This window comes from Leiobunum rupestre, chromosome 1 (assembly GCF_980474605.1).
Source record: "Leiobunum rupestre chromosome 1, qqLeiRupe1.1.hap1, whole genome shotgun sequence".
NCBI lineage: Eukaryota > Metazoa > Arthropoda > Arachnida > Opiliones > Sclerosomatidae > Leiobunum > Leiobunum rupestre.
In genome coordinates, this window is record NC_143384.1 from 81,632,901 (window position 1) to 81,645,212 (window position 12,312).

Genomic DNA, 12,312 nt, shown 5'->3' on the forward strand with positions numbered 1-12,312 from the left:
TTAACGGTTTTAGCTGTAAGTACAAAGCGAGAGAAGGCTGCAACCAGAGAGTGTAAAGATTATGAGAGGCGTCTCTTCCTATTCCTGTAACGTTAAAATTTCGTACAAGATTTTGAGAGCGCGCGCCCATAGGAGAGGTTACGATACTATCCGACACACGATGTCGCTACTGGATTTTTTTTTAATTTTGTAAACATCCGGAAAGTATTTTTCATGACTGTTAAACATAGTTGAATTATGCTAATTTTAATTTAAAATTAATAAAATTCAATTCCATGAAAAATAAAGAAACGTAAGTACAAAAAAGCGGACTATTTATAATATTTTGATACTAAAAGAATTAATTTGTTTGATTAACCAAGGAAATTCATTGGAAATTTTATGAAATGGCCGAGGCTTAACGAGAACAGAGCGGTATAAAAAATAATACGAGGAAACATTGAAGTTGGTAAAATGAGATTCTGATTAATGTTGTATTTTTAACAGTTTCCTATCTATCTTTTCTGGGTTTTCATGTATTCATGGTTGATATCTTGTTTTTTAAGGGAACTATGTATGCAGAATTCTATGAAAAAAGATATCATGTTTTGGTATGCAGTTGCACATGGAGAATCTTCATTAGCTTTAAAATATTTCTTGTCAATTCTTTGAATGATGAATCTCTCCAAACGTCCTTTAATATTTGTCATGTGCGATAAAAGATTAAAACTGGTGTCAAATACTTCATTTGTCTCCATTACAAATTTGAAGAAACTATCAGTTGGTACGATGAGGCTGCCGAAAGAAGAATTCTTTGCTGTTTTGAAAGCTTTAAAGTAAAAGAGCAGATTTGTTGGGTCAACAATTGGATTGTCTTTTTTGAGTTGACTTATGCAAGAAGAGCATTGAAGGTTTGAGTAGCAGCGGTGAATTAGATATCCTGAAATGTAACTAAGAACATTTTGTTTTAGCAGGTTTGGACTTTCAATAGAATTACAAAATTCTAAGTCTTCATCGGAACATTGCCCCTGGCTTTGCGAGACTACAAGATTTTCAAAATTGGAGAAATCTTCATCCGGTTCTGGAGCTGCAGTTTTAAAAGTGTCAATGTTTAAAATCATCAATGCAATTAGAATCCGGTGGTTTCAAGAGATTATTCACAGAGGTAGCCCGGTATGCAGCTCGAAATTGTTGTGGATTGGGATGATCACGGTTGCCTCCTTTCTGTCTTATAGATCCAAGAAAATTAATTATCTACAAAAGATTGGCTAATCCTGTCCGATAATAAAAACTTAAAACCAAAATTATCCTTTAGATCTTCCCAGAGGAGTAGCAAAGCTTGAATTGAAATTACCATTTTCTGAAATTTCCAATGTTGTAGAGTCTTTAAAACTGAAAATTGTTGGCACAGCGGATGGTGTGAGTCTATTTTTAGTTCTAATATTCATGAAACTGGCATCAATGAAATGATTCGCGCAAATTCTATGGTTAACGTGTAAATATTCCGTAGTTTTATTTGTAAGCCCATCATTATTTACATTTTTCAGCCACAAAATAGAACTAAAATTTATATTAAGTTAATATGCCAATAAGCCTATCTAATGAAAATGCGAATTTACCAGTCTTTTTCCTTTGGAAACTTAAAAAAATATAAACAAGGATTTCTTGTTTTCGATATTTTACAATTTAAAACGGAACAATATACCCCAGACATACTAAATTATTTAAAAACCTTGTAAAACTAGCATTAAAAATCTGGAAAGTTCTTGCGTCTCTTTTAAACCTAACATCGAAACGCACGCGCTTACGGTAGTAGTGGACATTATTGAGGAAAAAAAAGTTAGTACGCTTTTTTGAAAGAGAGACGCCTCTCATAATCTTTACACTCTCTGCTGCAACTATCCAGAATGCGGTTTTCGGATTCATATTTTTCGAAAGGTAAATACAGCATTTCTTTGTTATTTTACGAGATGATATATTATCTTGTAAATAATTGTTGTAACTTATCTTTATTATTAAAAATAGTTTACTGTATTTAGGGCTAGTTAGGAAGGCTTAGGCTTAGCCTTTGCTATCTGATTCTGACACTCTTGTAAGCTACTTATTCGCTAATTTTATCATCCTTTACAATGCAGTCCATAGGTGATTCCTTTTAACTTAAGCTAATGTTATGCAATTATATATTACCTAGCTAGCTCATATCCAAAAGTTAAATTTTTCTTCACTATTTGTTTGGGAATTTTACATTGGTTGCTTAGGCCTAACTATTTATACTTAGTTTTGGTTAATAGTAGGTTTTCAGTTTGCTTCTGTTAAAATTAGATGTACTTTTGTTTAGAGAAACTGTCTTTGCTAAAGGATTATATAAGGTATTAACCAAGTATATTCTTGCTGGCTCTGAGGTCTACATTTAGCGTTGAAATAATACACAATGTATATACTAATTTAAAGTATTAAATACAATTTATTATACGTTTGAATCGCTCGCGTTCTACATGTCGAACAGTCTCATCGGTATCGTGTTTTCTTTTGAAAGCATTGATACTGGTCTTACCGTGTTGTTGATTTAATCCTTACGGCAGTCAATATGAACTTAAATTGAAGTGACCCATTATTCCGACTTTCTCGTCATTTTCTCTCATAAAACCTTCACAATAGCTTCATTTTCAAGCGATTTATTGCAGAAATAACAAGAGTTAGCTGGGTGGTAAATTTCAAACGCGGTTACATATTATTAATCCAAGGTGGCACCGATTATTTTCTGAATTCTGATGCTAAAAAATTTAAATAAAATGTGAAATGGTTGTTTCATGTGAATTTATGACGCAAGTAAGTACAACTAATTATTTTTAAATATTATATTTGAATATTGAAGTGTCAATTCTTTTTAACAGCCTAAAATAATGGGAAACATAAATAGCCAAGGCCTAACAACAATAACAATAGAAATTAATATATTGGAAATGAAATAAGATCAAATAACTTGATGAAAATAAATAAGAAATAAATATATAAGATAAAGCTTCGAAGTAGTTAAAAAAAGACGAATATGAGGTATCTTCATCAATTTCCTGCCCAGTCTTTTCTGTGTCTTTTTGTAATCATGATTGAGATCTTGTTTTTTCAGGGCATTGTGTATGTAAAACTCAACGAAGAAACTTATCATGTTTTGAAATACAGTCGGACATGTTGAATCTATTGAAGCTTGAAACCAAGTCTTGTCAATTCGACGTGTAATAAATTTTTCCATACGCTCTTTGACATTTGTCATGTGAGATAGTAGTTTAAAGCTAGTATCAAATACCTCATTTGTTTCTGTAATAATCTTTAAAAAATTGTCAGTAGGTACTATAAGGCTACCAAAAGAAGTCTTTGTTGTTTTGAAAAACTTGAAGAAGAAGAGCACATTTATAGGATCAATAATTGGATCGCTCTTTTTGAGTTGGCTGAGGCAAGAGGAGCATTGGTGGTTTGAAAAACCGATGGATTAAATATCCTGATATATAGCTAAGGACATTTTGTTTAAGTAGATTTGGACTCTCAATTTAATTGCATATGCTCTGTTCGAATGTGTTTAGAAGATGATGACAATTGCGTGTTTAAATTTAAAGTTCTTTTACCATTGTGATTAACAACTAAAGTAATGTAATTTATTAAAATTATTTATTATTGAGATAGACAGTTTCAAATTTCAATTACCATTTTCTGAATTTTCGCATGAAATACTGTTGGACAAAGTGTAATTATGTTCATCTAGAACATTAAGTGTGTTTTCCTCTGAAATTGGTTGTGATGCGTTTGTGACCAACGCGCTTTCTTCCAACACATGTTCATATGTGGCGTATGGATATGCTATACATTTTAGTATATTAATTGTCATTAAATTTTTTAAACGACATTAAGAGCCCTTAGATGTTTTTCTTTACCTTCACTAACTGTACTGGAAAATGAGTAGTGTTCATAAAATATTGTTGGCACAGCTGATGGTATTAGACTATTTTTAATTTTAATATTCATAAAACTATCGTCAGTGAAATGATTAGAGCAAAACCTATGGCTAAAGTGTAGGTATTCCGTTGTTTTATTTGTCAGTTTCTCGTTTTTTACATTATTCAACTATGATAGGGAACTGAAATTTCAATAAGAAAGTTAAAGTAAAAATAAACCTATGTAAAAAACACGTATTCACCGTTCTTTTTCCCTTGGAAACTTGAAAAATGATAATCGAGAATTCTTATTTTTCGTATTAGAACAATTTACGGCGGAACACGATGGTCCAGGCATATTTAAAACATTTAAAAACTACTTAAAATGTAAATTAAAAACTAATCAATTTTTGCGTCGTCCTAAACTGAATACTAGGTGGTTTTTTTTCGCTTGTCCGGGGACAAAAAGTGTAAGGTTTTTACCCTAAAACGTTTTATTCGCCTGTTCTCGGGGTAAGATTTACCCTGTCCCGAATTTTGTTCGCTTGTTCCGGAGTATTAGGGTTACACTTTTTACTCCTCCTCGAAAGGAGGTGTAGAGGGAGTAATCTAGTTTTGTCGTCTGCTTAAATTTCGTTTCACGAAAATATGATGGGAAACTTTTTATAAAAAACCTTTAACCTTTAACTACTCCCCTTTCTACTCCAACTCGTTTTTTTCGTCAAGACAGAATTGTAGTAAAATGACGTCATATGGCTACACTTTTTAACCTGCTCAAAAAACCCAGAACAGGCGAAAAAAAACCCCCTATTGAATCGCGCGCTAGGATACTCTTGCAGCGCCATCAAACGTTCGGATTCTATGGGCATTTTCGCGGCAAAAAATAAATACGGATTTTTGAACGAGAGACTCCTCTCAGTAGCGAAGCGACTTTACCCTCTCTGATCTTAGGCGATGTTCACTAGTTCATTAGTGTGGTGCCGATGGCGTAACTTTCGTTGCCAGCCAAACGAAAAGCATGGGCCAAAGGCACGGTTCTTTAAAAGTTCTAATCGGACACGGACCACGCGACAAAATTTCAAAAATCGTTCTAGTTTGTTATCCGATTTCTATGGGTTCAAACCCTTGAGTTGGGAATATTAATCTAGAGATCCAATCAAATCTGCTCCCCGCGAAACAAGGTTTTTGAAAAATACGAATGTGCCGTCTGCTCTAAAATGACGAGCAAACGTTATCATATGACCCGTGGCGTCATCCATTATTTTGAAGAAAAAAATCTTTTTGCTTGAAAACGCGTCTTATTTGAACGAACCATTGAGAGATAAACGGCGCCACGGGTAGAATGATAACGTTTTCTCGTCATTTGGGACGCCGATGGGAGCAGACGACAGTATTCTTATTTTTAAAAACTTGTTTCGCGAAATACTGAAATCCGACGTTTTGATTGGACCTCTAGATTAATATTCCCAACTCAATGGTTCAAACCATTGAGTTGGGAATATTAATCTAGAGATACAATCAAATCTGCTCCCCGCGAAACAAGTTTTTGAAAAATACGAATGTGCCGTCTGCTCTAAAATGACGAGAAAACGTTATCATATGACCCGTGGCGCCATCTATTATTTTGAAGAAAAAAAATCTTTTTGCTTGAAAACGCGTCTTATTTGAACGAACCATTGAGAGATAGACGGCGCCACGGGTAGAATGATAACTTTTTCTCGTCATTTGGGCAAAGAGTATAAAAACTATGTAACCTAGAGATATAATGACGGTCGAAAGCAGTAAAGGAAGTTGTAGCAACCGGGGGGGAAGGCACTCAGTGAATTTGCACTTCAAATTTCGGTACCGCAGCGCCACTACGGCAGTTTTTAGTACAATAAATAATAATACCGGAGAAAAATGGCAGTTACGGTGTTGCGGAGGTGCTAAATTTGGCATTTTGGATATTTAATTGTCTAATATCTGTCAATTCAAAAAAGTGACAGTAATTGGTTACTGTGTCGTGATTTTTTTAGTTAGAATTTGTGGATTCGTTGTTTCGGTGTTTATTTTCAAAAAGCGAAGAATAAGGCGTTTGTTCTCTACCGTTGCCAAGTCCTAAAGGTAGCCAAGTCCTTAAGGAATTTTCAAGAATGTTGAACTAAATCAAAATGATTGCCACTTAAAACTGCCGTAGTGGCGCTGCGGTACCGAAATTTGAAGTGCAAATTCACTGAGTGCCTTCCCCCCCGGTTGCTACAACTTCCTTTACTGCTTTCGACCGTCATTATATCTCTAGGTTACGTAGTTTTTATACTCTTTGATTTGGGACGCCGATGGGAGCAGACGACAGTATTCTTATTTTTAAAAAATTGTTTCGCGAAATACTGAAATCCGACGTTTTGATTGGACCTCTAGATTAATATTCCCAACTCAATGGTTCAAACGGAGGAATAGTAAACGTGGCTAAAATAATTTACCTATTTTTATAATTAGCAGTGATCTCAGAATTCATAAATAGTTTACATCAAGAAAATTTATCAAGAAAATTTAATTAGAAAATCACTTAAAATGTGAAGTGAAAACCTGGGTGCGATATATTTTTGACATGAAATAAGAAATAAATTAGACTGAAAATATCATGGCAACCCGGCTAAAATAGCGTCTGCTAACTCTGCTTCACCATTGTCCCTTCATTTAGCTTTAAAAAACCCTACGTTTGATATCAATACGAATAAGGCCCATTGAAGATATCTTATAAAATTTCTCTTTTTTTTGGCAGAATTCTATTACATCTTAGCATAAAATAATTTCTGAAAGCTTTTCAAATACAATTGGCAGCCCTAGAATGCTAAAACTCTTGCAGAACCAGGTAAGTAAATAATAGTTGTAGACTTTAGATTTTGTATATAAAATCCACCACTTTATTTTGGGAATGACACATGGTGTTGGTGATGCTCGCCATGACTAATCACCTAATTAATTTGCTTGGGAAATTTGAGAAATCATTAGATTACCATGGGAAATTGTTACCTTTGTTTAATTAAATCGTTCGACTTGAATTAACAAACGAGACAATTTTAGTAATTTTCACTGCATATCACCAGAAGTTACATAATTACCAAAAGTGTGACAATCCGTGTACTTTTGTATGCTAAAGGTTTAATGAATGCTTGACTTGAGATGGACCACATAAAAGACTATTTATTGTCGACGAAAAATCAAAAATACACTAACTTTGACCAGTGCTACTTAGTTCCTCCATTCCTCACTACGAGGTGTTATTTGTTGGTTTTAACTTCGTTCTCTCCCCAAGGCATACTTTCCCTTCTCCCCTCTAAACTTGTATTTCGCTCATAACATTCATTAAGGAATAGGTCTGATTGACACACTTTTGGTAATTGTCACTTTTGATATCATCAACACCTTTATGGATATTTTTCTCATGCTCAATATTGGCTTCTTTAAAGTGTAGGGAATGGGGGTTCAGATTTCATATTACATGGGGAAAAATGTTAAATGGAGGAGGAAATTTGAGTTTTTGATACTATATTATTTGCACAATTATAACTTTCATTGTTCTAAATTTAGGAAAAAAGGAAAAGAATTTTAACTGTGATGTATTTGGAATGCCATTCAACTCAAAATTCTACTTAGAACACTTTGCAAGCAGAATTCATAAATGCAGTCAATGCAAAGCCTCCTTTAATCGTAAAGGAAACTTACAAAGGCACGAGCTTTGCCATACGGAATTGAAACCATTTACTTGTAATGAGTGCCCTGCCAATTTCAGACAGAAATCGCATTTGGATAAGCATGCAAAAACTCATACAACCAAATGCAGTATGGAAGTTTATACTGATAACATAAGCTCTTCATCATCTTACAAATATAATGAAAATGATGTAACATTTGTCAAGAATGATGTACCATTGTTCAATGATTTCATGCAAGGTCATAATTTAGTAATTAAGCTCCGAGAGAAAAGCAAAAAGAGATCTGCCAAGGAAAAGGAAATGCCTTTAAATAAACCTATGAATAAAACTTTTACATGTGATCAGTGTTTAGCACGTTTTAAACATAAATTCAGTTTGCAAAGGCATAAATTAAGCCACACAAATCAAAGACCATTCAAATGCAATCAGTGTTCTTCCGCTTTCCGACAAAAAACCCATTTGGAGAAGCATAAGCTAACTCACAGTAAAGCCACCTCAAAGTTTCTCAAGGAAAATTCCTTATGTAACAACAGGTATTTAGCACGAATAAAAAGTGAATTGTGTTTTATTAACCAGTATTCTTGTATTTTGAATTTAATACTGATTAAAAATTAGGTTTGGTAGAAACAGTCACTTAAATTGAAACCACAAAGAAGTAATTGCTCGGATCTCATTAGTTCAACACAAGCTGGAAACAGAGGAAGCTACGTACTTCGTTGAAGACACTAAACTTGTACTGTTAACTGTCACCTAAACAATAGAAATTATTTATAATGCAGTAGATGATACTTTGCTTATTGATACTCATACATGTGATGTCATAAGAAATATTGATAATGTTTGAAAAAATATGGCAATAGAAGTTACCTATGTTTAGATAATAGTAACTTGGTTGTGCCAAGACAAATCCAAATATCTAACAAGATGTTTCCAAGTACAAAATATATTCCTCTTCCACAATTAAACCCATTATTCACAAGCCAGGTTTAGAAAAGAGTTCAACAGAAAGGTGGTTTTTTCTTGGCACAGCGGTTTTAATTAACTTACAACAGTGGCATAGACAAAGGGGGTTGGTTTCGTGTGAACTTTCCTTCGGGCATAGCGTTGCCTGTACTACATATTCACAAATTCTGCCCCCTTTTGGAAAATTTGTGGCTACTGACTAACAAATATTTCTGTAATTTTGACATTTTATACCAAAGTGAATCGTCAGTCAAAAATTATGTAATCTAGTCTTGAATAATTTACTCTGGGGTGATGAAAAGTGCCCATGTCATTATGTGATTGGGGATATGAAATAGAATGTTAATGTAAGTCTACAATTTACTATATGTCCATGTGCCAATAAATATCATTGAATTCAAAATTTTGGTTTTCTATGTTAAAAAATTTCTAAATTCCACAATGTTAGTTCAATGTAAAAATAAGTAATTGAGCGGAGCGAACGAGCAAAGCGAGTGAGTGGAGCTCTCACTGTGGTGACTTCAATGGGAAAGTTGGCTGTGTGTGTGTGTGTCGCACTTGGGGAGAAGAGAAAGGGACTCTGAACGAGACGGAGAAGAGAGAGGGAAATTCGCGGTAATGTCCAGAAGAGAGGGAGACCTTCGCCGCGAGAGAGGGGGGGGGACAAGAAAAGAGAGGAGGGGAGCGAAAAATAAAGAGTGGACTTCTGCTTGTTTTTAAGTTGGTTCAAAAAAATACACTTCTTATTGCTTTTATGCTAATTACGTTTTATTATCATTACTAAAGTTATACAACTCTTCGACAACTCCGTAATTCACGATTATCGTAGCGCCCACGCTCCGCTCAAGTCTTTGTCGAGAATGCCGGCTCAGAGTTTTGAGACGTCATAGTTTATTGATTTTCAAATTTCTTAATTAGAGGCAATCCAAACTAAAGATAGGTTGTCTAAGGCAATGGTAAGTGGTAAACGTGGCAAGATTTAGGTGGAGTATTTCCTTTGGGGCTACAAAAATAATTGTTAAAATAATGAAAACTAGGTTAAAATATTATTTTCTTTTATGATACTTATAAGTTAATTTCTTTCTTTGAGATAAATGTTCATGAGGGTAGTCACTGATAAATATTTTGTGTACCTAACTAGTGATTTAATTCTTGTAATTAAGTGCAATTTGTACACCTAATTGCTTAAGTACTTAAGTGACTATCCACTCTCATCATAGACTTGAGTTATGATTTTTTCTGTAAAAATCTTAAGAAAACAATTATTCAAGCTTGAAATTTAAAAAAAACTACGGGTTTCTCAAGTCATCGTCGAGGCCGTGGGTCTGTTCGATCCTTGGTAAAAACTGAAGCCAACTCTTCGGCAGGATGTAGGTTCAAGCTTGCATTGATAAATAATGAAATTCAAAGTCATGTTTGCGAGATGCAAGTCTCATTGGAAACCTCATTTAAGAATTGGGCCAGAAAACAAACAAATTTTTCTTAGTAGACTAGTTTTCATTGAACTATTTAATTTCTCATAATTTTATTACAATATAAAAATAGGACGAAAATTTTTAATACTAATTAACTCGCATCCTTTAATCAAACCCAATTTTTAATATGCCTAATATGTTAATTGGAACAATAGCCCCGCCACTCCCTTTGTACCCCTTTCTCGACCCAAGTTAAAAAACTTAAGGAGATTTCAATGGTGAAAAAATTGTTCCCCGCAAGCATTATTTAAAAAGTTAATTAAAAATTGCCCAAAGACTTTACATTGGTGCCTGATGGTGCCGCACACTTGCTTCGCTCAAGCACTGGGGGCCCCGTTCTTTATAATCATGGGTGCATATATAAACCCCAATTAACTATATCTCCTTAAGTATTAATGCCCAAAAATAATGTTTCGCATTAACAAAAAAACTAGCGAAATTTGTTGATTAGTAAGTAAAACCTCCTGCACAGCTACTTCTCGGCAATAATTATTAAACTGAGACAGATTTTTCTTAAACAGTTTGTTGCAACAATTTGGCGCTGCAGACCGAAGTTGCAAACGTAAAAGTACCCCATTAAAAGAATTTCCCGCAAATCAAGGTGGTGGCTTGAAAAAAATTAATTTTTCCGAATTAAAACTTAGGTTTGACAGCTGATGGACTCCTTTTGTTTCGGCACTTTGTCTTTTATTGCAACGCTAAACGTACTTGTCGGTGGTTCTTGTCGCACTTGGGACACATTACATCTTTCGCAATTAGGTTGACATTTTGCAGCCCCTCGATTAATTTTAACGGATCCTTGGTCAGATCGTTGATTTCACACTGATTAAAGACTATTATTATACGTATATTGCGTTAAATAACGCTTATCACTCTCCTTGTTGTCAGAATTAACAGAATTAGAATCTTTAGAACTTACGGAACTATGCGAAGACCGGTATCGGACGTGGTTAGCGGGAAATGAATACGGTTTGAGAAATGTTTCTTTCCTATCTGTCATTATAATACTTTATCAAACGCTTTGTTTTGGGCTCCCTCATTTTAATCCTTAGACCCCACGTCTACTACAGCAGCATATTTCATGAATAATGGGGTCCATTAACACTCCCAACAAATAAAGTCTGATTTTCAAAATGGCAAAAACCGGCGAGTGAATTCTACACCCTGAACCATTCGGTTCGTACATCTTTAAAATTAATTATTTGCAGCTAATAATTTTTGCACCATTAAGTTCCCCTTAATAAGTACGTTGGTAAGGTGGAACTAAAAAGTGGTGGGGCTATTGTTCAAGATAGCCAAAACAGCAATTTAATACACTCCAAGTGATTTTTTAAATTTTTTATGTTCAGCTTTTATTAACAATAGGTATTTTTAGGCCTAGGAACACACTCATCATAACTCCATTTAGGAAATACTCTCTTGTATAAATTCATAAAAACCGTATCTTGAGATTTTAGCTGAGCTTCAAATTTGCATTTCATATGCCCATGTGTACCTACAAAAATGAAATACTTGTTAAATGATCATTATTCACAACTAGAGCAACAAAAACTTATTGTAATTATAAAAAAATTTGAGCTAAATATAGGGATAGTATGAGGCGAGATTTTAGTTATGAAGAGAAAAAACCCAGGTCAGAGGTTTACTAAAATTTATTTTTTTTTTTAAAAAAATCAAATAATTTAAATCTTTATAACTTAATTATAAATTTTCTATTTTCTTAAATTTTTTTGAAAGAATATGAGATGATAGGAAACTTGACTTTTTGGAAAACCCAGCTCTAGAAAAGGTAAAAAAAACCTGAGGATCCCAGACTTTCTGGGGTGGGATCACCGTAAGATCCATAGTGAAATAAAACGTTTTCAAATGCTGACAATATTTTATGTCCCCTGTTTAAATGATGGCATCATATGTAGAAGGAATTTTGGAGAATAGAATTGAGAAAACTGAAATTTGTTTTGAGTTAAGTGCTAGACCAACTATTATGCGTGTGTTATGGCTGCAAATGAATGGAGGATGCCATTTTGTAATGTATTTTTACTATTCTGTAATATAATACATCATGTTTCAATCAAAATGGCGCCAGTTCAGGTGATAAGCAAAAAAACTGGTGTGTGTACTTCTGAAAAACTTTGTATTCCTAAATAGAAATCACTATAATTAAAGTTTGATTAAAACTATTTTAAATATTTTTTTGAATAATTAAGCTTTAAATGCTCTTGGAAAAAAATAATGGAATAAAAAAATATGTAATAGACTTTGGTTTTAAAACAG

The 12,312-nt window shown here is 33.8% G+C and overlaps 2 protein-coding genes and 1 long non-coding RNA gene across 3 annotated transcripts in view; 2 read left to right on the forward strand and 1 right to left on the reverse strand.

Moving 5' to 3' along the window:
* The first annotated feature begins 219 nt into the window (after positions 1-219).
* LOC149967498 (uncharacterized) lies at positions 220-1,600 on the forward strand. The gene is made up of 4 exons (XR_016480461.1): positions 220-292; positions 363-448; positions 546-890; positions 954-1,600. It is a non-coding gene; the product is annotated as an uncharacterized LOC149967498 (long non-coding RNA).
* Positions 1,601-6,601: 5,001 nt separating this feature from the next.
* On the forward strand, positions 6,602-8,939 carry LOC149967499 (uncharacterized). Its single transcript, XM_090172675.1, has 3 exons — positions 6,602-6,756; positions 7,476-8,133; positions 8,216-8,939. The coding sequence occupies exons 2-3, from the start codon at positions 7,514-7,516 to the stop codon at positions 8,241-8,243; spliced, it is 648 nt and encodes a 215-aa protein (XP_090028801.1). The 5' UTR covers positions 6,602-6,756; positions 7,476-7,513; the 3' UTR covers positions 8,244-8,939.
* A 2,434-nt stretch (positions 8,940-11,373) lies between these two features.
* The window catches only part of Tsr1 (Tsr1 ribosome assembly factor), a 42,994-nt gene continuing 42,055 nt past the window's right edge, over positions 11,374-12,312 (reverse strand). The window contains exon 19 of the mRNA XM_090154605.1: positions 11,374-11,533. Coding sequence (XP_090010731.1) covers positions 11,394-11,533 — 140 coding nt within the window. The 3' untranslated portion in view covers positions 11,374-11,393. The remainder of the gene's footprint in view (positions 11,534-12,312) is intronic.

Bases quoted from the DNA above. Each gene is read 5' to 3' on its own strand.
- LOC149967499 (XM_090172675.1), top strand. From the start codon at position 7,514: ATGCCATTCAACTCAAAATTCTACTTAGAACACTTTGCAAGCAGAATT. The intron at 8,134-8,215 runs GTATTTAGCACG...ATTAAAAATTAG, and splicing joins AATTCCTTATGTAACAACAG to GTTTGGTAGAAACAGTCACT.